We start from the raw sequence: 26,798 nt of genomic DNA, 5'->3' as shown, positions 1-26,798 counted from the left end.
GAGGGTGGTAGCGCTTCCTCTTTTTACATTTCGATAGTACCTCACATGTAGTACTTTGTGAGTCAACGGTGCAGATAGGAAATACGTGTACACACACACACATAATTGATGATTCGAAAAGGAACTTCGATAAATTCCCATGCTTGTTCCGCTCACAAATCACATCCTCTCCAAATTACAATAGCCTACTATTGTTGTTGCTTACAAATATGTGTGTGTGTGTGTGTGGTTCCTAGAACTTCACTACTTCCAATCATAAACTTCATGTGACTCTTACAAAACATTTGTTTTTGGAGTGGAAGGATCATGAAAAGGTCTACTGTTTCTTTGCAAATCTTCAAGTAATGTAAAATTTAGTATAAAAACATAATTTTGGCTGACTTGCTAACTTGAGATTTAAAGACAAAGACCAGTGGTCCCGGGTTCGAATCCGGTCTTGGCATACGTGTCCTTCGTGAGCATCTCTTCATCGATTACATCACATCATCATTAGCCAAGAGCGGCAGAAAGGCGAAGTAAAATAAACAAAATCAATCAATCTTGGCCGATTAAAGCTGCTGTGAACTCAACGATGAGAACTGTGCAAAGGGACTTAATTCAGATCATAACAAAGAAAACTACTTCATCAAAGTGTAAGTTCAATATTATACTATTATTTCCTGCCATCTTTGTTACTACTGTACATTTTGTTACATTGTTTTGTCCGTCTTTCTCCTTTTCAGTTTTTCCATATGTTATTACGCATGTCCACGTTTCCCCTTTTTAAATTCCAGGTAGTTTCACTCCTGCCCATCTCTAATAGGGACTCTATTCGTTAATAGTTGAAATAATAATTGTTACTAATTCTTGCCTTATTATTATCATTATTATTATATATCAATTTTGTATAAAAAACACCCCCTTCAAAAAAAATACTTTCTTTCAACTGATATTCTCTACCTCCTCCTTTACTCTCAATTGATAATTCCAACCTCAACAAGAAAATTCAACATAATTATAGTAGCCACTGTAATCAACCAAATTTATTAAATCAAAACTTCAGTGATGAAGGTTCTGTCTCTGGAGCCTGCCACTCGTCTCGCTCCAGCTCCATACAAGAGTCAGCCAGCAAGCTGAAATTTTAGCCTCCGAAACCAGAATGAAAAGAAACAGGTGGGTGTCCTTTTCCTGGAAACCTCACTGCGGGAGTCACGCGGAGGAGAGGGGGTGGTTAAGGGAGGAGAGGGGGTGGTTAAGGGAGGAAGGTTCTCTGGCCTCTGGGTTAGGACAGCCGAAAAGAATTCCTAGCCCTCTGATATGTCACAAGGTGTCTCTGTATCGCATTGGGCCAGAAAACTACTTTCATGCCAACCTCCAGGCCACTCTTAAAGGACTATGATGTTGTTTCCGTAAATCCGAAAAGGGCGATATCAATTTCTCATCAAACACATCCAAACAACTAACAGAAAACAGAAGGTAATAGTTCCCTCAGTCCTCCGAGATTTGATCATCACCAATATTCAGCAGAAAAAATTATCCGCATCATCTCATTATCATCATCGAGAACTATCCCTTAAAAGCACTATGATGTGGTTTCCCTAAATCCGAAAAGGGCGATCTCAATTTCTCATCAAACACATCCAAACAACTAACAGAAAACAGAAGGTAATAGTTCCATCAGTCCTCCGAGATTGGATCATCACCAATATTCAGCAGAAAAATTTATCCGCATCATCTGATTATCATTATGTAGAACTATCGCTTAAGAGCACTATGGTGTGGTTTCCCTAAATCCGAAAAGGGCGATCTCAATTTCTCATCAAACACATCCAAACAACAGAAAACAAAAGGTAATAGTACCATCAGTCCTCCAAGATTGGATCATCACCAATATTCAGCAGAAAAATTTATCCGCATCATCTCATTATCATCATCGAGAACTATCCCTTAAAAGTACTATGATGTGGTTTCCCTAAATCCGAAAAGGGCGATCTCAATTTCTCATTAAACACATCCAAACAACTAACAGAAAACAGAAGGTAATAGTTCCATCAGTCCTCTGAGATTGGATCATCACCAATATTCAGCTGAAAAACTTATCTGCATCATCTCATTATCATCATCCGCACTATGATGTTGTTTCCCTAAATCCGAAAAGGGAGATCTCAATTTCTCATCAAACACATCTAAACAAGAGAAAACAGAAGGTAATAGTTCCCTCAGTCCTCCGAGATTGGATCATCACCAATATTCAGCAGAAAAATTTATCCGCATCATCTCATTATCATCATGGAGAACTATCCCTTAAAAGCATGATGTGGTCTCTATAATTCCAAAAAGAGCCTGATATCAAAAAAACACTAACTAATTATTTTCTCATCGAACATATCCACACAACTAACAGAAAATTAGAGGTAATAGATCCCTCAGTTCTCCGAGATTGGATCATCACCAATATTCAGCAGAAAAACTTATCTGCATCATCTCATTATCATCATAAAGAACTATCCCTTAAAAGCACTATGATGTCGATTCCCTAAATCCGAAAAGGGCGATATCAATTTCTCATCAAACACATCCAAACAACTAACAGAAAACAGAAGGTAATAGTTCCCTCAGTCCTCCGAGATTGGATCATCACCAATATTCAGCAGAAAAATTTATCCGCATCATCTCATTATCATCATGGAAAACTATCCCTTAAAAGCATCATGATATGGTTTCCCTAATTCCAAAAAAGAGCCTGACCTCAAAATAACATTAATTAATCATTTTCTCATTAAACACATCCACACAACTAACAGAAAATAGAAGGTAATAGTTCCCTCAGTCCTCCGAGATTGGATCATCACCAATATTCAGCTGAAAAACTTATCCGCATCATCTCATTATCATCATCCGCACTATGATGTTGTTTCCCTAAATCCGAAAAGGGCGATCTCAATTTCTCATCAAACACATCTAAACAAGAGAAAACAGAAGGTAATAGTTCCCTCAGTCCTCCGAGATTGGATCATCACCAATATTCAGCAGAAAAATTTATCCGCATCATCTCACTATCATCATGGAGAACTATCCTTTAAAAGCATGATGTGGTTTCCCTAATTCCAAAAAGAGCCTGATCTCAAAATAACACTACTTAATCATTTTTTCATCAAAAACATCCACACAAGTAACAGAAATTAGAAGGTAATTGTTCCTTCAGTCCTCCAAGATTGGATCATCACCAATATTCAGCAGAAAAATTTATCTGAGTCTTCTCATTATCATCATGGAGTACTATCGCTTAATGGCATGATGATGAGGTTTTCCTAATTCCAAAAAGAGGCTGATCTCAAAATAACACTAATTAATCATTTTCTCATCAAACACATCCGCACAACTAAAAGAAAATAGAAGGTTATAGTTCCCTCAGTTCTCCAAGATTGGATCATCACCAAATTCAGCAGAAAAATTTATCCCCACATCTCATTATCATCATGGAGCACACGCCTGTATAGTTCTTGTCTGTAGGGGCCAACTAAATGCTACCCATGCTTTAACCTTCTTACCACATCTTGCATTTCAACTCCCATTCCCGAAGAAGGCTTGCAGTCTGAAAATTAAGACTAGTAAAACAAATGTGTTGTGGCTTTATCTCGGAACTTTTTACAACATAAACAAAGGTGCAGAAAACAGACAGAAATCAGGGATATAGTAAGGGGATGGGTCAAGGTTGTTACGATCCTCCCTCCCCCAAGACTAACCAAGTCCAAAAAAAGCAAAAAAAATTGTTGCTGTTGTATAAAATAAAGTAGGTTTACTTCCCCAGAAGTTACACAGAGATAAGGATCCGATTGTGAATATACAACTTGTATTACCAGTGTCAGTGAAAATTTATACATACCACTACTCCTAATAATAACACACATGAAAATAATGACCAGGGACTTTACTTTTCACCAGCTGGACCTATGAACCTGTTTGTTATTCAATAAATATTCCATCGACAAATTTTGCCATTAATTATTTTAGTAGGAGAGCAGGTTTTATATAAATGTTAGTGATCTTAACTACACATAAATCAGAAAATGAATACATGCTTCTGTTTAGGAACACTATTTGCCATTTCTGGATACTGCAAACTTCAAACAAGTTCAAAAGCTGACTGGAGATGCATGTGGTGTGGGCAGAATGTAAACAAAGCCGTAACAGGATGATGGATAATGCGGAAATAAATAAAAGCCCATTTCCATATCCCACGGAAACACTACAAAAAGAGAGGATATAACCAAATGATATGGATTTGATAAGGAAGTTGTGCATAGGTCTGTTCTTAGTTTTTATAATTGTGCAGAATATCCAACTGCTAAAAAGGTGAGACTTGATTTAGCAGAAAAAATATTAAAAAATCATGTTACAAATTTTGCACAATTTAAAGCAAAGTATAAAATAACGCATAAAAAAGGATAAGTATAAATAGAAGCATGCATATTTAGTTTTTGATGAAAACTCCAAAATGTGAAATAACACATTGTAATGTTAATATTTCAAGTTTCTGAAAGGTGTGAGGTGTATTTTCCTACACTGTTTTGTCATGAAATGATGTTAAATGAACTGCAAAATACAAAATAGACTCTTATACACAACATTTAGAGATTATTTACTGACACGGAACTTTCTGAAGTTTGAATTATCCTGTGAATTATGCAATTCATGGAAAATTGATTAAATCTGCTGTAAAAATGAACCCCTTCATATAGGAATAAATTTCATTGTCTGGTAACTACATAAAATGTGCTATTAGAAGGGACATGTTTACTTTGTGTAATATGTGCAGCTTTTAAATGAAATCTAGGATTATATTCACAATTTTAAAAAACAAAATTTTATTTTATTTACCGCTTTTGAACCTGGAATTGACTGTTTTGGCAGTGAAATTTTGCTTTTTTTATTTACCAAAAACATGTGTGTCTAAGTATAAAGTATAAAATAATAACATAAAAGTATACAATATTTCACTCTGAGGCACCATGCCGAGGGAGAGAGCATCTGCTCAACATTGCAACAGAACCTGGGCTACACATGACTGAGGCTCATATTTTCGTGTACCACAGTATAGTACAAAACAACTCTAGTGAAACCCCGATATTACGTTCCCACATTATAAGTTTTCCCGCTTAATATGTTTATCCAGTCAGGCCTCGGCAAAAGGCCATGTTAAATAATAGGACGTTCACCTCGATCTTACGTTCGCTCTAACTCCCGTTTCCCGCTTTATACGTTCTCCGAGCCGTGATGATGTTTTAAAATTTGCAGGAAACCCTCCCTCCTTTTTCTTGCTTTTGCATTCCCCACGTGACCTTGAACTTCCAGAAGTTAAGTTTTCTTGCTAGAGGAGGGAGGGAAGAGGCATGGTTCCTGGGAGGGGGGGGAAGGTGCACAAGTTGCATTTGTCCTACCTCCCTTGAGGGACAGGAAGGGAAAATGGCACTTCTTGCATTCCCTGTGAAGATGAAATAGGCCAATCCTTCTGCCGCAGGTTCAAACAAAAAGTGCACTGTTGCCAAACCGATGCTCTCTAAATTATGCCTTCCCTAGAGTTTGGTCAGAATGTGTGTGACTGAGGTGTCTTTGTTCGCCCTTCCCCTCCACAAAAACGCAAGTGGAAAATTGACAATGGGACTCGGATCCCCATTTGCTTCATTGCCCACACATTTATGGAATCTTTCCTGGTTGACAGGAACGAAAAAAAGAGGGGGACTTGTTTGTAAAAACCTTTCCTTTCTTTTTGTTTGGAACGTTGAAAATGGAAAAAATTAAGGGATTTGCCATACCAGATAACAACTACACTTTTTCTTCAATGGAAATTCATTTAGATTCCTAAGGAAATATGATTGGATTTAGTTAGATTATTTTTAATCTGAAGTTTTTTTCACGAACGCTATATATCATTTGGTTATCAGAATCAAGCTGAAAACGCACAAGCTAAAGTGATCATTTTTTTCTATGGGCAGATAGGGCAATATTTTACTCACTGACTGAAAAATATTCATGTGGGGGATGAGCAAACTTGGGATAAATGATTCTTCTACGTGAGGCAGAGAATATTTTCTCTATGCATATTGCATAACTCTTATGTTGTAAAGTGATGGGGCCAGGAAAAATGAGTGAATAAACGAGGGGTGCGGCAATAAATTCTGAGAGAAGGTAAATTCAGTGCACATCTAAATGCCATTAAAATGCATATTTGGTCCAAAATAGCAAGAGGGCTGCCCAAGCGTGGTGCTGATCACATCACCTTCAAATTGGCAAAAATCAAAGAATATGTGGGGTAAGGCAGCTGGAGGATGGTGCTGATCACACCATCTCCCACATCCCCCTATATATATGCGTCACAGTATGGTGCAAACTACCTTCACCTTTTCATTTCCAGGGGGGGGGGGGGGGGAATTTGCCTTCTCATGCCCCCTATGGTATCATCACTAGTCTTGTAATTACTGAAAAGTGCCAAGTATTTCTGCTGCGATTTTCTTGCTCGTGTGGAAGTGAGAGCCCCTTACACAAGACATCTTAACCAATTAACATAATGGCGATAAGTGATCTCCCGTCTCCTTTCCTCGGATCTCTAAAATCACGTTGTTGCTTTTGAACCTGAATACGCACATTCAACGAACATAGCGTACTGCCAGTAAAAAGAAAGAAGAAAAAAAGCCCATCTTTGGGGTTTGACTGTACATCAGGACCCTGATTTTACAAAATCCTGCACTGTACCTTCAATCTTGATGATCCAAAGTAGCAAAATGTTATAAAATTTTCCTCGATTTTACATTTTAAGTTTGGTCTACTGAAAAACAAAATTGAGGTTCCACAGTAAATGCAATGAAAATAACAAAAGATAACATGAAAAAACTATGTCTTACCAGGAAGGCACCAGAAACTCCAGTATCTTGCTTATTGTTTTCTTGCTTTTTTGTGTATTGGCCCGCATACTGTGCCCAGAACTCTTCCGAAGATATCACATGAGTTATCACAAGATCTCTATACAGTTGCAGCAGAGTAGGATTCTCTGTCAACAGCCTGTAAAAGGAGCAGCCACATTATTAGTTACATGCTTGCTTCATTTTAATGATACTTGAAGGGGTGCAAATTAATAAAAAAAATTGACAAAAGCAGTAAAAAAATACTAGATCAGTCCTGGAAAAAATCCTGGGTACCAAGGTGGATAAAAATAACTGTTTTTTACTAAAAAATCATTTTGATGATTTTTTCAAATCTTTTTTTTATTTAAAAAAAAAACATTAAAATTGCTTGCATATTTTTTGGCACCATACATATGAAGGGTACAGGGGAAAAAGATGAAGGTCACAAAATCACAAAAATTGATATTTTGCTTCCTTGATATTAAAGGCAGTCCACACTAACGGTTAAAATGTCAAAACAGGCTAAAAGTGCTGAGAGAGACATATTTAATGAAGGTTTAAAAAAACGTGTGCAGGGGAAAAACGATAGATGTCCTAGGTTTACAGGGCAAAAATGATGATTGTCCATCCATTGTGTAGGAATAGATTGTCACGTACGATACGGACTCATTGCGCAATATAACAACAACAGCCTTTACTTGACAGACGCATTGTCGTCTCAGTTCTGACATTGTCAGTTTGAATACAGGTTTTGTTGGTTTCACAGTGTTCGCCATGAGTGACCCAGAAGTGGATGATAACTTTGGGAGAACAAAGGGTGAGTGATGTTAGAAAGAAAATGCTGTGCAGTACTCATGAAACAGGGACAGACTGCAAGTGCTCTCGTTTGAAAAGCTTTGCGGTGATATCTCCTACAGAAAGAAATAACATAATTGTGCAATTTAATAGAATGGACAATTATAATCCACAAAACTGTTATCTAGGGGGTTTAATTACTGTTAACGATGTTTCACGAAGAAGGCCAAGACAAAATCAGGATGACGCCAATTTACATACATATTCATACAGTTACAAAGTCCGTGTACTTAGAGGTGGAGTAATGGCTGAGTTACCTGTTTGTTACAAGGCATCCGTGAGCTTCTGAATGTACTCACTCAACCAACTCAACTTGTACTACACAGGAACACATATAACGGCGCTTGGTCTTCAAGTGTGACAACACTTGAAAAATGCAAGAGAAACATCCAGCCTTATTTAGAAGAAGCTGAATTTGTGTATCCATCAAGAAAATATGATATGGCACTTCCAATTTCTCTTGAAAAATATAAAGACTTGCAAGACTTGAAGAAATTCTGTGGACAATATGCCAGAAGGTTCTATGAAGATCTTCCTCATAGTGACAAATGAGTGACTTTATGAATTTGCATTTTGTTCGTGTATTTCACAAAGCATTCATATTCTTTATTGAGGTATTTACATTTCAAATGGACATTCACCTTTTTTTGCTTTTTTTTCTGTGCAAATAATGGACATTCATCATTTTTCACCTGCAAAATGTGCATTAAGAACGAATTTTGCCAAAAATGTGTTCTTCCTCTTTACATTATTAGACCCACTGTTATATCATTAGTTAAACAATATAATGCTTCAGATTATGTAAAAATTTCATACAGTGCTAAGCCATATTGTAGATGTAAGAGCGTTTCAAACATTAAAATTCATTTAACTCCATTCAAGTTTCTTGTGACATTCATCTTTTTTCCCCTGTACCCTTCATATAGAAATGTATTTCTTATAGAAAGGCTTTTTCTATTAAACAGCTCTAAAATTTTTGAACAGTTTGATTAAAACAAATAAAAAAATTATACCCACATTTAAATTTTTCTGCTTCTGATACTGTATATATGAACTTACTATGGAAATATTTTTTTGAGTGTGTTAATGAAACTATAATCATTTCAGTAACTTTTCTTCCAGTGAAAATAAAATTCTGGATGTACTCTATAATTGTAACTTATATTCTTAGTCTTTGTAGCTGAATTTTGACATTTTTTAATGATACTTCCAAAATATCAGGTGCAATGTTTATTTACAGTTTAATGATATGACACTATTTACGGATTAATATGATAAGTATTGTGTATATTATTCTATACAAAATTTATGCCTATGAAGATGATTGAATTTTAAATCCAGAGAAATTTAAGTGTGTTTACAGAAATACATATATTTTTTTCCTTTCTTAGAGCCTAATAAACACTATTAAATGATTACGAGATTAATGCACTTTCACCAAAAGTGAGTCTGGTTTCTACAAAATCCTTATGTACATTATTCTATAAATTATTATTTAAAGTGATTAAAATCAGTGATTTTCTTTTAAAAAAATCATTTGATTTAAACCTTGATTGAAATAAACCTGATTTAAATTAATCCACGTTGCTTGGGGGCCATACAAAAATTACCAAATTCATAAGCTCCTTGAATTGTAGAAATTCAATTTAAAAAATACTGGACAACGAACCGAGGTTTCTGGCATACTGTGATGTTACTCTAGCTCGGTAGCTCAGCTCACTCGAGTAATGGCATGATATGCCCGAGATCCAGGTTTGCATACTGGTTAAGCCTGTTCTTTTCGCTGCAATTTTGCTTAGTTCATCTCAAGTGTGTTTCAAATTGTACGAGAAGTTACAACTTTACAACGGAATAAGCTAAACACTATCAGTGTTTCAAATGCAACAGATATTGTGGTAGTACCAATAGAATTTCACACAGGTAAAACAGTGGCTGATTCATAGTTCAGTTGGTAGAGCAACAACATGTTATACAAGAGACACAGGTTTGAGTCCTGGCCAAGCCTGTATATTTTGCTCGAATTTCTATAGTACTTCCAGTCATATCATACAGTTCTTCAACTGTGTACATAGTGTGTTTCGATGAATGTAATTAAGCATAATCGTCACATCAAAGAAGGTAACCAACGATAGCAGCACATAATATTTGGACACACAAGATTAAAAGTTTTAAATCCAGATTTCCCAACATTGCAGTAAATTTTCAAGTGCAATATTTTGACTTTTATGTACGTATTGCTTGCATTGTAGAATTATTTCTCTTGCAGATTATGGTTCTTACAAGCACGTAAATATATATTACTCCCACTAGGAATAAATGCTTCATGAATGGAGAATGTGTTCTCCCAAAACATTACGGCAAAAGTTGTGTTTATGTGCTTCTAAAAACTGTAAACTGCAAGAGAAATGACATTTCAACTACAGAGTGTCCGAAAAGTCACGCAACCCGGTGTTTACGACCGTATAACGGAATAGCGAAACGGAATGAGAAGAAACGCTTTCTGCCAAGAGAATGCCCTGTATATTGGGAAAATTTAGAGAGACAAACATATGTAAGAACATTCATGTTTTAATAACAAATAAGCAAAGTGTTGCCAAAGGCGAAAAAAAATATTTGCAAATCGTGTATATTGATGCACAGAACTCACTGAGGTAAATTATTGCAACATTTCACAATACCAACGAACAATTTGGATGGCCATCTAATGAATTTCACAGAAAAAGAACTTTGACGAAGTTTCAAAAACATTGCAGAAGGGAATAAATGGGCTGTTCCAAAAATCGATGTTTTCACAATATTACGAGGGACACTGGCAACACTGTTGGTGTCACGTGTCACTAACAGACGTGTTCCACCTCAGGCTATCACACTAAGGCACTTTTAACGCAAAGGAGAAAGTTGGTTATTCTCGAACATATGCAATAAATTACATACACCTTGCAACCCTGAAATGTGGGTATCACTACAAATTAAAGCAAATGTTCGAAGTGTCCACCATTTTCTTGGATACATAAGTTGGTTCGCTTGATCATGTTCTCAGATAACCTTCCTGAGGGTTGCAACACCGATATTATTAATTCCCTGTGTAATGTTTCGTTTCAGCTCCTCCAATGTTCTGGGTCCCGTTTGGTATACTTTCCCCTTTAAGTAACCCAACAGAAAAAAATCTCCAGATGTTAAATCGGGCGAGCGACTGGGCCATAAGTCCTTGGATATTAGACGATCATCAAAAAAATTCTCTCAGCATATGAAGAGATTCATCAGATGTATGGCAAGTTGCTCCATCTTGTTGTAGCCAAACATCACGTTCGTCTTCTTCCAGAAGAGCAACGAATTGCATTATGAAATCCCCGTACACAGCGGCATCCACTGTTGTCTCAAAGAATAACGGTCCCACAATACGACGTCGCGATATTCCACACCATACACCGATTTTTGGAGAGTGCAAGGGTAGTTCGTGCAACTGATGTGGGTTTTCTGTCGACCAATGCCTGGAATTTTGGCTGTTGACATACCTATCCAATTGAAACCACATTTCAGGGTTGCAAGGTGTATGTAATTTATTGCATATGTTCGAGAATAACCAACTTTCTCCTTTGTCGTTAAAAGTGCCTTAGTGTGATAGCCTGAGGTGAAACACGTCTGTTAGTGACACGTGACACCAACAGTGTTGCCAGTGTCCCTCGTAATATTGTGAAAACATCGATTTTTGGAACAGCCCATTTATTCCCTTCTGCAATGTTTTTGAAACTTCGTCAAAGTTCTTTTTCTGTGAAATTCATTAGATGGCCATCCAAATTGTTCGTTGGTATTGTGAAATGTTGCAATAATTTACCTCAGTGAGTTCTGTGCATCAATATACACGATTTGCAAATATTTTTTTCCCGCCTTAGGCAACACTTTGCTTATTTGTTATTAAAACATGCATGTTCTTACATATGTTTGTCTCTCTAAATTTTCCCAATATACAGGGCATTCTCTTGGCAGAAAGCGTTTCTTCTCATTCCGTTTCGCTATTCCGTTATACGGTCGTAAACACCGGGTTGCGTGACTTTTCGGACACTCTGTATAATCCATGCATTAACTCAGACCTGTAAAATGTTCACTAAACTGTAACCAAAAATTATGTACATTGATTTGAAATATTCCATTTTAATACATGTTCACAACTATTCCATGCATCCTAGTGCTGGTAGTATCAACACATTTTTTTTTCAAGGAAAAGGCCTCAACCCACTATTTTGCAATGAAACTGGCATAATATCTCTGACAATTATGCAGTGAAATATGACACTTCCATTTCTGTACAGCACGTATATCTTAGAAGCTTACCTATTCTTCTCCTCCAGTTCTTTGTTCACTTTCCTCTTGAACTTTGGCAGCAGCTGTTGAAGCAGCTCCTTGACATCATCCCTGTCCTTGATCTGCGCCTGCTGTCCCATGGGGTTCACAAAGTGGAAGGTGGAAGCCATCCCATCGTGCAGGACAACCTGGAGCTGGATTTTTGCCTTTCCCTCGGGGGATATCTTTTGCACTGGAAGAAAAAAGTTAGACCATGTACTAAAATATTCTATCATATGTGTACTGTATATGTTATAAAGTATGTATTTAAGGAGCACCATTGCTTTGTACCTAAAACCTTGTGCAACGTTTCACAATTTTACATCGCCACCACCATGTATACATTATCTACTACACAACCATAGGGTGGAGCGATGACTGTTGCTTTACCCATTATTGCTGCTCACTTCTGCCGGGAGGATGAGAACTCTTTTCACACTCAAGGCTTGCTGGGAAACTTGATTACGAAACTTTGCATAAACATTTATTTGAATGAATGGCCCGTTGACACATGCTTCAGCCAAAACTAAATTACAATTCTCATAATTTACAATGGCAAGATTGAGAAATATTTTAATGTTGCTTGGACAATAATTAATTACAATACTTAGACAATTTATTAGTATTAATAAAATTTGCCCCTTGTTAATTCTAATTTTCTCCTACCTTGGCGCTACTAACACGTATTCTTAAATCCGCAATTTACGTCAGTGAGCAGACTAACAATGATTCTAACGTTCATTTATCTCCATTACTACAATGCCCCTAATGAAACACCTTACCTCTCTCAGAGGGGAGGGGATATGTGAAGTTCAGGCACTTTTACACTCAGTATACATACTGGGTTCGAACCCACGTTTGGGTGCATTCCCATGGTATGCAGGTGAGTTTCTGGGATCAAACCAGTCGATATGGCTGGGTACGTCCTCACAGCACGAAGCCGGGATCGAATCTGGTTCGGATACCTTGCGTGCAGTTAGGGACTGGGGTCGGGTAAATTGGGGCTCAGCGCAAGGCTGAGATCGAACCTAGGTTTGGATACCTCTCCGCAGTCTTAACTGGGTTCAGACCAGGCTGTTAGGGCTGGAGGTGGATCTCTTAATGTAGGCTGAGGAGCTAGCCCTCTATGTGTTCTAGTCTGTGTCCACCCACCAACTGCCTACATAGCTTTTTTTTTTTTATCAGTCAGTACATCGGCGTAATGGGGAACTGCATCTTGAATTCATTTATCATTAACAGGCATAGGGTTATATTTATTTACATAATTTAAGATTTACATCAATAGCTTTGAAAAGACTTGCTGCAACTGTCGCTAGCGAGTGTATTTCTTATGTTCCCAAAACCCGAGAAAAAAAGTGACGACACAAAACAATACGACATAAAACATAGATAGATCAGATGGCAGCTAACAGTTCCTGAAGGATCCGAAGTCTGGCATCTGAATCGTTCGTGCGGCGGATGGCTTGGAGTCCTTCCACCAGCACGCATAATGGTTGTAGTAGCTCTGGGTTGAGCAGTATCTCTAGCAGCCGCCGGAAAATTTCCAAGTTGTCGGCTCTCTGAAGTGGAGGTCTCGAAGAGGAGGCTGTTGATTGGCTGGGAGAAGGCGCAGCCGCATCTGATTGGTTTTATGGCTTCCTAGGTTGAGTGACGCTCTGCTTGACTCGAGGAGGTGGTGGAATGGTGCTCTGCGATGAAGTCGACGCTGGTTGAATGGATACCGGCGTTTGAAGAGGCTTCTTCTCCTGGGTAGACTTCTTTGTATTCTTACCGCGGGAAGCTTCCAATAAGCGTTTGTACACTGGACAACCCTTATAATTGGCTGTATGTGCACCTGGACAATTTGCGCACTTCGGTGGAATATCCGTAGTGCGCTGTGGACAATCTTTTATCAAATGACGCTCCGAACATTTGACACATCTTGGGGGTAGTTCACAAAACCGCTGCCCGTGGCTGTAGCGTTGGCAGCTGTGGCATTGAAGTATTTTCTGCGGTCAAAGTTTTTCTACAATGGCTTTAAAGAGTTGAAGAATATGCGATGAAGGCCGAGCCTTCTTGGAGAGAAGTTCTGCACGTCGTATATTAGCGACGACTAAAGAAGGTCTATTGTCCCAGGTGTTGCAACCGGGACTTGACAAAACGTCCATGGAATGCGGAGAATGGCTCGGAAGACGTCTGACGTTTTCCACATGGAAGCCTAATTTGGACAGGCTGCCGAAAATATCTTGCTCGGTGAACTCTGAGGGGACATGTCGAATCACCACCTTTCGGTAGTCTTTTGCTGCTGATCCTGCTGCTGTAAGTCTGTCGAAATCAGGTCCGTGCACATATTGCCAGACCATCTTAAAGTCGGATGCAGTTGCACATATAACCTTAAGTTGGTCATATAGCATGACGAAAGTAGGACACGTGTCTACAACACGTCTAATTAGGTCAGCGACTGAGGCGCATCGTGATGTTCGAATGAAAATAGGTCGGACATATTTGTCCGTACAAAAAGGAGTCTCGTCGAATCGTTGAAAACCATACGGCGTTGACGAACATGTGATACTACCAGTATCAGTGTCACTTCCTGACGTACTCTCCCGGCGGCGACGCTTCGCCCCTGTATCGGGCGTCGAGGGGATCGACGTGTGAGACATCCTGTCTCAACAGGTCCGAGGCTGGGAGTGATGATTGCCTACATAGCTTCACTCCGGCTTCTTTTATAGCATTCTGAGCCCTGATAGCAGCGTAAGCAGGTGGCGATTCTCGGAACTACTTCAACTTATTAGGATTGAGTTGGCCAGCTGTCCACATTAATAACTTCTACCGAGGCACCTCTAGCGGCATACATAAGAACTCTGTGCTTAAGGTATATTTGAATACAGCTAATGTTACTAACTTAGGGCATTAATTATCATACAGATCACAAATTTCACCATATTACAGAGAAGTGTCTAATGAAAATACAACCTCAATAACTTACAAACTTGTAGACCTGGCTGAATGCCGGGGACGTTACAAATGTTATTCCTCTTAGAATGGTTATTGGCTTTTAAAAATTGTTTACATCTCACGGGATTACATCTGCATTCGTGACCTGGGTTTTCCTTCTGATTGGTTATGCTACGAAAAATGCTATGCCATCTGAAATGCCATAAGATTTTTCAGTTTACACAGTAGCATCTTGGTCATGGCATAAGTGTTAAGAAAAATGCTTTTGTCTAAAGGGGGCCAATTTTACTCTCTTCAGGCAAACTTCCGATCTTCCCAACTGTTTATCATCCAATGTTGGGAGATGACAGTTTTTTAGTTTTCTCTTGAGACAAGTGGGTCTCTTACACTGTTTTGGAGGAAGTTTTTACTCTCTTCTTACCTTTTAATGTACTGTATTTATTCTGCACAGGTCTCAATAGAACGTTGCACTTGTAACTGCGGTCATACACCCTTTTTTAACGTTAACCTTAGCTGACTGAGCCTCATGCAAGAAATATTCCTGTCGAAGAAGCCCTTTTCAAGGGCGTGCCTTTCAAACTTGCTGTGAAGTACAAATAAAATCGTTGTTTGAGACTAATTGTCCTAGAGATGAAATTGGTTTTGTTTTCTTTCTTAAAGACTGAGCATTCTGGGGAGATAAAATGTATACATTTGTACTTCCCAATAATTAGTGTAAAAGGAAGAAGAAATCTATTAAATATTTCAAAAGCTTCTGTGCCCCGTAATAGACTGAAGTTAATGAAAAAATGTATGTAGTGGTGTTACAATCCTACAATCACGCAAAGTTTCGTTGAAATCAGACTGACACTTATTGAGCACCAATATAAGAAGATTACTTAAAGCAAAAATGTTGCCAGCTTCGGGACAATGTCTGGAATTTCACTTTTAGCATAGGCCCTATTGATGCTGGATGGTGCAAATTTGGAAGGAAGCATGACAAAAGAGCACTTGTAGAATTTAAATTTTTCAAAAAGATGCAGTAGTTTAAAGCTTTACCATAATAATGCAGGTTATCAAAGGGAAAATAAGGACTTTTCAAACTTGGCTTGTTAATAATAGTATCAATGGATATATTGTTTTGTAATTAGAGTATGTCATACCTTTGTATGTATACTAAAGATAAAAAAGACAGAACTGAAATATTGTGTGTAGTTTCCAAGGAATGGTACATTAATTGAGTCTGGACACTGCTGGTCGAAATATAGACCATCCTCAACGGAAATACAGGCATGGTTCCAAAAGCTACCCTCTGGATGCATAAAAACTCGAAAATGATTTATATGTTTAAATTGGTTACAAAACTGGGGAAAATGCGAAATTTTGTCAAAAAGTTGAAAATGTTGTGTTTTTCCATAAAAAACAAACTTGTGATCATAGGGTTGAACTGTCAATATAAGCTTTATTGGAAGTTTTAAGATAGGGTTTTTGAATAAGAGAGTGTTTCTTCCTACAAATTTTGGGTACAAAATGGCCGTGTAACAACATATGCAAAAATTTTAATTAATTAATATGATTACATTTTTCATGCACTTGAAATTCTAAAATAATGACACTTTGGTAAAAAAAAATTTCTTGAAGGTTCGTATAACTACTTTTTGTAGATGCAAAATAATCTAACACAGTTATTTTTAGTGGTTTTTATTTGATGTTATTTGCGAACTTTCATTCTGGTTTCCCAGAACTTTTTCAAGCTACACATACAACACAACCTCACAAGATTCTTTCCTTAGAAGTGTAGAGTGACTAGCCATGTGAGGACTGCGAAACCAGGACAAAACATCGCAGATAAAATCAAATAAACACTACTAAAATAACTATGTTAGATTATTTTGCATGTTTGGCATAAATGAAATCGTTGCTTTTTTTCATAAATTTTAACACACTTTGTGCTTGAAAAAAGTGAAAAAGAAAGGAAAAATCCAATATTCACAGTTGCAAAAGTCTGAATTCATGTTTTGTTAACATTCCAAGAATTCAACCAAGAATACTGGGACTTGTGTGATCTCTCAGCCAAGTTTTCAAAGTTCAAGATAACATGTCAGAAATGATATGCTTTGTTAAACATCCTCACCTACCTGAAACATACATATAGTAACAATGTAAGCACTGAAGCATATTTTTAATGCTAGAAGCACCAAATCTGAACTGTCTAACCAATTGAGACCATGACACAGGGGAACAGTCACAAAAATTGTTCTGCATGTGCTTATAGACACGTATAGCATTCAATTTGAATACCAAAGTAATTTGTATCAAATATTCATACAATCTGAACTTCGACAGTTCAAAAATCTGATTGTGTAAAAAAAAATATTTTTTCTTGAATGTATGTATTTCTTGCATTGTAGAATTATTTTCCTTGTAATTTAAGTCTGTTACGATAAACACATGCTCCCTTCATCAGACATTTCTTTTTGTTCAATTAAGGTACAGTTATAACTAGGGGATGGATTCATATGTACTAAAAAAGTAAAAATATGCATGCAAATATGCACTAAAGACGACCAAAATTTTCAAAACAACCTATTTTATAGTTCTGTACGTCTTGCGTGCAAAGTAAATGCATCAGTAACTCACTGAACACAATTATGGAAATGAAAGTGTGATAAATTGGGCTCTTTAAGATCACCAAAAAATACTAATTTACGAATGTTTTATAGTTTCTTGGAACAAAATTATATTACATGCATTCCTTTGTCTGGAGGCTCGCTCTAAAAAATGCAATATTGCAATAATAATAATATACATATCTTATTGGGAACACTATGCTCTTTTAGTTGGATTAATCAATATCTTCCAATTTTACATTAGCATTTCAATACACTAGACATAATTTATCAATGTTTTCGGGTAGCAGATTGTCAGAAAGTAAGTCTTTGTATTTTGAAAATGTTATTTCCATTTTACAAGATGCCACTGGACAATATTTGTTAGTTTCATTTCTTGTGTTGAATATCCTGATGTAAAATGGATTTTTCTGTATTCAGAAGTTTCAAATAAATAAATTTCAGTTCTGGAATACCCAGGCAAACACTGGACATGTTCCCCCTGCAACACCAAAGTCACCCATTGCAGGAACTGCAAACCTGGATTTCTGGAAGCTATTGCTAACTGTTTCCCCAATTCAGCTTTCTCAACTTCTCCTGGTACTATTTTCTTTTGAGCAATATCGAAAATAGATTGGATGGACAAAGGAAGAAAAAACCTAATCTTTGTTAGTTCAAAACTATCAACAAAAATTTACCATATTTTTAATACTTTGTTTAGGATTCACATTAACTACATTTTGATTCAAATTAACAACACAATCATAAATTGCACATGGTAAAACAACAGACATACAACAATGGTCTGGATGGCCTAGTGTGGGGATTCAAGCTGCAAATCCTCTGAATGTGAATCCATCACCTTAACCGTCAATTCAAAGGAAGCAATGCTGTATTGCTACATTTAACATGCAGTTCTGGTGGCGACAGAGTTCGCACAGAGATAAATGTATTGTATTGAACTCAGGCAGCAAACCATCTGCACTATGAATCTGTAGTTCGCACCTACCATAACACAAGTTGAAAAAATGCTATTTGTCACGTGAGATTTAATGGAAAATAATGCACAGTGACATTCCGTGTTTGTTTGCATAACAGCAGCTTTAGAACGCTGTTATGCGAACGCATAAATTGAACAAAACTGATTACAACGATCATTTGTTGTGAGTAAAAAAAGTCACTTGTAAGGAAACATTAATGTACAATTAACATGAAAGAACTTACACTTAATATCAGCATATCTGTGACTGGCTGACACAGTATCCTTGTTTTCCACTATCCACGCCAAGCGCTCATTCATCACATACAATGTCCCGTCGCTCTTCTTGAAACGAACATGGTTCACTTGCAGAAGAACATCTTCTGAAGAAGTGGTCATGTTGGTGCATTAGTCACCACGCAAACGGATGCTCCTGAGAAAACAAATCAAATACACTAAATATATGCAATAACAGGGTTTGATTGATTTTTTTTAATTATAGGCACGTCAGCACATAGGCTATTGTGCGCATGACACAAAATGGAGGACAGGGCATTAACAAGAAGAAAAAAATGAGTGCATCAATGCTTGGGTCATTTGCACCCATCACATTGTATGGATCCAGCCCTTTACCACAAAGGAGCACACAGCACATACGGGGTTATTCAAAAAGAAATTCACACATTACTTTGGAATACTCGTAACTTGTGTTGTTATTGAGATGTGCCAGGCACGGAGAGTCCATGTAAGCCAGGCTTACACTTTATTAGTTCTAGTAAAATGTATGCAATTATATGGCAAAATTCGTAAACAACTTCAAAGTTCAACTTGGGTCAACACCAGTGTTCGAGATCCTAGTTGTTAGATTGCAACACTTCAGTGCCAGGCTGCCATGGGATCTCCCGCCTTCTGCTTGTGAAAAGTTGTAAGCCTTCTGAATTCTGCCTTACAAATTGCTGACTGCAAATGAGCAGGGGCTAGGCTACCGTATCTGGACTGGATGGAGAAGTGTTGCAAACCTCAAAAAGTGTTGTTCATGGACATTCGCAGTATTTCATTCCACCAGGGAGAATTAAGCAAAGTATTTTTTTCAGGGGTTGGGATAAACTAGGTATATATCCTCCATAATAGTTTCTTCCTCAAAATATAGTAATTCAATTTGAAGTTAACATTTTTCTGAGTCGCCCTTAAAATAATTAACATAATTAGATGTGACAAATTAAATTATATGTGTGAAATACAGGGTGGCTCAATAAGTCACTTAACACCCCCAGTACAAGGCCACTGCAGCGCGCAACATGGAAATGGTGATGACCAATCGTTATCAGGCCAAGCGGGAACCACATTGACGCCACCCACATGGTCGGCGGCCATCTTGAATTCAATTTCAGAATTTTAAATGGGAAGGGGGTCGTGCGACATATCAAAATGGGCTAGAATTTCACGAGAAATGCAATGGTGAAGGTTTTTTTGACGTATATTTAACCAGTAAAAAGTTATGACTGAATTCTTGTACCAATTTGCTCCTTTTCGAGGTGTTAGAAAAATGCCTTAAAATTTGTTTAGCGCTTCGGTAATGCATCGAGATCAAAGTGACGTCTATGGAGAGACGTTCGCATGCCATTGCACATTATTTTAATCGGATACATCCATGAAGAGCTGTGCATTATGAATGGTTGTCGCGAACAATTTACAGTGTGACGCGTCCATTGAATTAAAAGTCCTTCACAGTGACAAGGCTAATGTTTATGTTCACAAGGAAGTTTATAAACAGAATATGTGACCCTTGTCATCTGATAACTAACTTTGGACAAAAACTAGTTCATAACGTTCCCATAAGTGTTCTGGTGTTCTTCCCTATTGAAAAAACTCTGTAAAAAGTACCTTCTTCCATAAGCAAGGATGAAAAAAACTGTTTATTTAACAAATCCAAGTAGCCCTAAGCATTTAAGGTTCCGTTGATGGAAAATTGACTAACCAATCGTGTTCCACACAGCACGCCACACCATTAACTTACCAACACTAACCATTCAGCTTTGATCTGTCGAAAATGGGTTATCAGATAAAAATCATCGAATATTCTGTTTATAAACTTCCTTATGAACATAAACATTAGCCTTGTCACTGTGAAGGACTTTTAATTCAATGGAAGCGTCACACTGTAAATTGTTCGCGACAACCATTCATAATGCACAGCTCTTCATGGATGTATCCGATTAAAATAATGTGCAATGGCATGCGAACGTCTCTCCATAGACGTCACTTTGATTTCGATGCATTACCGAAGCGCTAAACAAATTTTAAGGCATTTTTCTAACACCTCGAAAAGGAGCAAATTGGTACAAGAATTCAGTCATAACTTTTTACTGGTTAAAGATACGTCGAAAAAACCTTCACCATTGCATTTCTCGTGAAACTCTAGCCCATTTTGATATGTCGCACGATCCCCTTCCTATTTAAAATTCTGAAGTTGAATTCAAGATGGCCGCCGACCGTGTGGGTGGCGTCAATATGGTTCCCCCATGGCCAGGCAATGATTGGTCATCGCCAATTGCAAATTCCATGCTGCAGTGGCCTTGTACTGAGGGTGTTAAGTGACTCATTGAGCCACCCTGTATATTATTTTATGGTTGACATTCATTTTCCAGGCAGGGTCCCTTGCCCCTTCTGGACATCGACGGTGTCATTTAAACTCCGAAATTATGCTACATACTACTAAATTGATCTGGGATCTACATATTATTAATACTAATTTATAACAAAAACAAATATAAATTTGAATGGTTCAACCAACGGGATGAGTTCGAAAAGTTTGAGAAAATTCAACCACCATGAACAGTGGCCCTCTTGTTTTATTTGTATCCCTAACTTCCAAGATACTTTTTCAACTTGTGCGAGATTTAGCTTTTTATTCTTGGGGTGCCTGCAACTTTAGAACCACTTGCCAGTGATGCCATGTAACCATTTCCCAAATGGTTGCTATGCTGACGGAGAATGCCTTTTGTGGAGTTTTTCAAGTCTGAGTCAACTACCGTAGTGATTCTGGACCAATGTGAAAACGAGGAAGGTCCAAGTTGTGGGGGAAAATGTGTGATCCATGATGATATTGGTTAAGTATTTGCATTTCTGGATAACACACACATGCACAAGAGCCTGGATTACAGTAGGCTCTGTGCTCATTCTCTTGTTCTGATTGCATTACAGAATAAACAAATGAGTAACTGATAATATTATTCATAGTCATTTTGGTAAGAATTTACAATATAGAGATATTGTGTAATTAGTTTACTAGTTGTTATACTCAATAAATATGCAGTCGTACACACATAATATTTGGGGGTAACGTGTTTAAATTCCACATTCAGTTGTAGAACTTGTAAAATAACGTTGTTAAGCCTCGGCTGGATGTTGAAAGAAATCCAAATTTCGAGGGTGTCGTTAGTTCCGTTCTAACAACAGTACCAAGGGAACACGAGGGAGGCGCTGACGTCGGCTCCAAGAAATTCTCCTTTTCCCAGCCAAAAATCTCCCATATTCTTACCATCGTTACTCAGTTTCAGCAACCCGACCTCGCTGCTTTTACGATCTGGCAGGGAGAGGGGGAGAATGGAATGGTCCTTCCCACTGGCCATTGACAGATGTGCCGAAACCCTGAAGAATAACTGTTTTCCTTTCCTTAGTTGAAAAAAAGCTTACACATCGTCCTTTGAGAATACCAGCCTATGCACTGTCAAGCTGCATGTTTCTTTTTGTTTCCGTCGGTACATTCATTTCGTTACAGTAAAATGGCCAACTAACATAGATATGTAGTAAAATACCTAAAATATAAATTCTCCGCTTTGGAATCAGGATTCTGTTGTTACTGTTCTCGTGCAAGAAGCTACACTTTGTGTTATCAGGGCCTCTCCGATGGCGTAGTGGTGACGTCGTCGCCTTGTAATCAAGGGACCCCGGATTCAATACTCGGTGGAGGCGTAGTGGCTCCAGTGGCGTAGCAGCCACCCGCGCAATCCCCGCAATGTGTGGCGGGGCGAGGTGTAGGAGCCCCACAATGCGCTCTTGAATTTTGTATATAATAGCAGAAATTCCACATATAGTGTCGCTTATAAAAAAATCGATTTAAGAAACAGAAATCTGGTTCCCAGTAACATCATATACGACGTCTGCGATAACAAGCAGTGACGTATTATCTCAGCCAGAGGGGCCCCAGTAACTTGTCATATGGGTCCCCCTCCGAAATGCAGAATGAACTTACTTGCTCGCAGATGTCCATCGATAGGAAAATATCCCTCATCTCATACCTTTGTATCTACGCAGTTTGTCGTAAACGTAGTGTAGCGTGTCAATTGTCTACAGTTATGAATCCAGTAGAAATATTCAGTTGCTCAACCAGTCTATCCTTATTTTACAATAAACATCAAAATTGTTAATTCGTAACCTTTTAGTTTTACACGTGATATTTAAAATGTAACTTCCCACCTAATATTTTCAAGGGGGTCCCAATTCTTTTCATATTGAAATAAGAGCTGAAATGAATTTCCCACATTGTCTACACTTGTTACGTTTTACTTCAAAGGGGACGAAAACCTCAGTTAAAGGTGGGACCCATAGTAAATTATCCCTTTGCTGTAAAGACCATTATTTCATCCTCTGCCACGCAGGGTATACAACGTATGAGTTAAATGTGACCATTATTTTGTAAGTTAATTTTTCTTACAATTTGGCATTTTGTGGACATTTCTGTCGAACTAATTCTTATTTTCCAATGTGTTACGATTTTTTGATCTGCAGTGTTCGAAGGGAAAATTCCTCGCTGCAAATTTCCTTGTTCGCGTTGGGTATAGAAGAAAGGAAAATTCGAGCACTGATGGTCTATTAATAAAAAGGTTCTTGTTTCATGAAAAAGTATTTAAGAAAGTATGATCACTGGTCTATCGAAAAAAGAATGGGAGCATTAAAATTATGAATAATGATGTTGAGGTCTACTAACCTGTGGCAACCTTCTTTTATTTTGTTGGGGGGAGGGGGTTCAGTCCTTCCAAGCTGCATTTCATGGAGTGACAAATTTTCAGTGAATAGAGTTCCTTCGCAGCTTTATTATCTATCACTCAAGACTAGAGTCCGCAGTTATTTCTTCGTAGCAGATTGAAATTTACCTTGTGATAGGTTACTACCGACAATCTAGATGTCCGGTTCAACCCCCTTTACTGAAGGATAAGTTTGTTGCTCGAGTATATTACTCACTCAGTATTAGAAGGCAGTTATGAGCGACTCTTTCGTTGAATCTTGGCCTGGAGGAACCAGGAGATTGCTTAGGAGCTGAAGGCACATCCACCTCAAAGTCCAAAAGAGGAGTGTTTACTATTTTTTTTTACAATTCCACCAAAACAGTATTTTTTAATATCTGTGTAATATATGTAACTTCATTAAAAGAAATATTTCAAGCAAAAATACAAAGCCTCAGGCAGCGGGAAGCTTCCTCCTCCTCCAAAAGTGATTCCTGGCTGTGTCGCTGCGTTGAAGTAGAGAAAATATTTCCAGATTCTTCTTCCAGTTATTTTTCAGAGATCCAGACCATCCTGATTTAGTTTCAAGAAGGTACTACAGTGATATAAGTCGATAACAAAAAAATGGAAAGGCATAATATTTGAGGTAAAAGTTATTTTCTTGTAGAATTTATTTCCAGTTTGGGCCTTTACAGCTATACATACTATACAAGTGAAAAAATTTTCTTGTACTTTCCCTACACCCTTCCTCCTTTTAGTCTGCTTCCACCTTCACACTGTTTGGGAGTTCACAAACACTATTTCATTTCAAATCTTTCCCTATACTTGCACTGTTACCTGAGTGATTCCTAAATTTTCTCAAATTTATTTATTAATTTATTTATTTAGTAACCCTCCCCCCTTTCACACATGTTCGCTATCCCCACTGAGCTTCTTTGCTCTCTTTACCCAGGCGTAGTGTAGGAAAGTTCCCAGATTCCTTATTTGCGCCTCCCCCCTCTCGGTCTCTCCCTCCTAATAACGCTTGTCATTATATTCTCAATGTTATCTTCATTTATTTCCTTGATATATTTTTGTCTTGCCTCCCCTGTTTCTTTGCACTGGAGGAGAATAAAGTGGGATCCGAGCCACTCAGTGGGGTAGCGCAGATCTTTGCCCCCCCTGCAAGTAAAATATTGAGGGGCCCCCTTAGTGTCAAAAAAAAATATGATGCCAGAGTGGGACGGAGGTACAATAGTTAGCTAGTTACCTGCTCTTTCCCCTTTGTTGTACAAGAAATTACGAAATTTTGTCTCCTAATTTCGTGTACAACGAAGGGGGGAGGGCAGATAACTAGCTAACTATTGTACCTCCGTCCCACTCTGGCATCATATTTTTTTTTGACACTAAGGGGCCTCCTCAATATTTTACTTGCAGGGGGGGGGGGGGGGCAAAGATCTGCGCTATCCCACTGAGTGGCTCGGATCCCACTTTAAACTATACGTCCAGTCCCGATTTGCCTTTCTGTGCATAAATTGGTCTTAAAACAAGTTTAACAAACAAACTTTTTGCTATCAGTTCACAATTATGATTGGCTGTGCTCTAATAGTTGGAGATATTGATAAGTGTCCAAAATCGATAGATGCAAGTCAAGAGTGAGGTATTTGCAAAATTTCCGGCAACTACTCTTGAAGCAACGATATATTATAAATTGTACATATATAGTCTCCCCACAATAACCAAATATTAGCAAGCAGATGGAGGACTTCCCCTTCCCTTTCAAATACCATTCTGTACATAACCGCCGAACTCGGGACCTCTATTACTCAATATTAGTCTGTCCGATACCCGGTGTAGGCAAATGGCACAGTGGTTCGGATCCCACTTTCAACTGTAGGTCCAGTCCCGATTAGCCTTCCTGTGCATAAAATGGACTTAAAACAACAAATCAATCAATCAATCAAGATTAGTCAAAAGCAGGCACGTATCAAGAAATATATTTCGGGGGGGGGAGTCCGAACCAAGTCTCAGAAATAATAATATAAATGATTAAATTAAAGTATTCACATTAGATTAATGACATTAATTAAATATGTAAATTAATTAATAATGTATTATTATTATTACTTAAATAGGCAAAAAGACGGTGTAAGAACAGGGATATACCAACACATATTCTTTATCTAGCTTAGGTGTAGTTAATATCGCAAAAAAATGAAATGCGAAATGAATGTCAAATAGATCAAGGATCGAATATTTATTGAATAACAAAAAAGAAGGTTGGATCCAGTAGACGAAAAGTAAATTTCTTGGTTAGTTCCAGTGTGCATAAATCTTTGACACAGGCCTTCTCAACCGTATGTTCCCAATATAATCGTTGCCTTCCAATAAGTTCGGCAGAAATAAATAGCCTTCGATTATACAACAAATACTAAAAACGTATATTTTTATTATTTAATTTCAGTACTTGATACCCTCTGGCACTGGCGTAAGAAGAATTAGAGAATATAATTATATTTTCCTATATATTTTCTTTTGGGGGGCTGAACTTGTGAACTTGGATGGTGCATAAACAGTAGCGCAGGAACATTTTTCATCTGTAAGGTACAATATTCATCCTCCATATATATATATATATATGTATATATGTGTGTGTGTGTGTGTGTGTGTGTGTGTGTGTGTGTGTGTGTGTGTGTGTGCGTGTGTGTGTGTGTCTGTACTGTATGTATGTATGTATGTATGTATGTATGTATGTATATATATATATATATATTATACACACACGCACATAAAGTTGGGGCATTGAAAATTCCATTTTAGAAAAGCACACACAGATTTCCTGTTTTTTAAATAAATACATTTTTTTTTAGAATTTATGGTTATTTTAAAAACAGATAATTTCGAAACATATAAAGCTCGTTTTGTGCTCATTTGGAAGAGTATGAAACTGAAAATCAGAATTTTGTCATTTGAAAGTAGCAAATATCTATTAATTTTAATGCAGGGTGTCATTTGAAGGGACAATAAGAGGGATTTTCCCCCGTCTTGTTTTGAAACATCAGATTTCTAGTTATGAGTGACACATCTCAACTGGGGATCATTATTTCCAACCCACTTGTAAACTATATCGTACTTATGGTGTTCCATTTGGATTCAATTAAGTTTACCACACCATAGCTACATACAAAAAATTCTCGTTATGCAATTTATAGTGACTGTGTACAGTGACACC

General features: G+C 37.7%; 1 protein-coding gene across 2 annotated transcripts in view; it reads right to left on the bottom strand.

Annotated features, from left to right (window-relative positions):
* Tfb1 (transcription factor B1) overlaps positions 1–26,798 on the bottom strand; it is a 97,840-nt gene that overhangs the window by 64,103 nt on the left and 6,939 nt on the right. For both annotated transcript variants that reach the window (XM_083133773.1, XM_083133774.1), the window contains exons 2-4: positions 18,827–19,014; positions 12,069–12,270; positions 6,882–7,038 (exon numbers count right to left, since the gene is read on the bottom strand). In XM_083133773.1, the coding sequence (XP_082989899.1) occupies positions 6,882–7,038; positions 12,069–12,270; positions 18,827–18,980 (513 nt within the window). In that variant the 5' untranslated portion in view covers positions 18,981–19,014. The remainder of the gene's footprint in view (positions 1–6,881; positions 7,039–12,068; positions 12,271–18,826; positions 19,015–26,798) is intronic.

Source organism: Lepisma saccharinum, chromosome 13 (genome assembly GCF_977018435.1).
Source record: "Lepisma saccharinum chromosome 13, izLepSacc3.1, whole genome shotgun sequence".
In the NCBI taxonomy this organism is placed as follows: domain Eukaryota; kingdom Metazoa; phylum Arthropoda; class Insecta; order Zygentoma; family Lepismatidae; genus Lepisma; species Lepisma saccharinum.
Note: the sequence above shows the minus strand (reverse complement) of the source record. Positions and strands in the feature narration are given on the sequence as shown.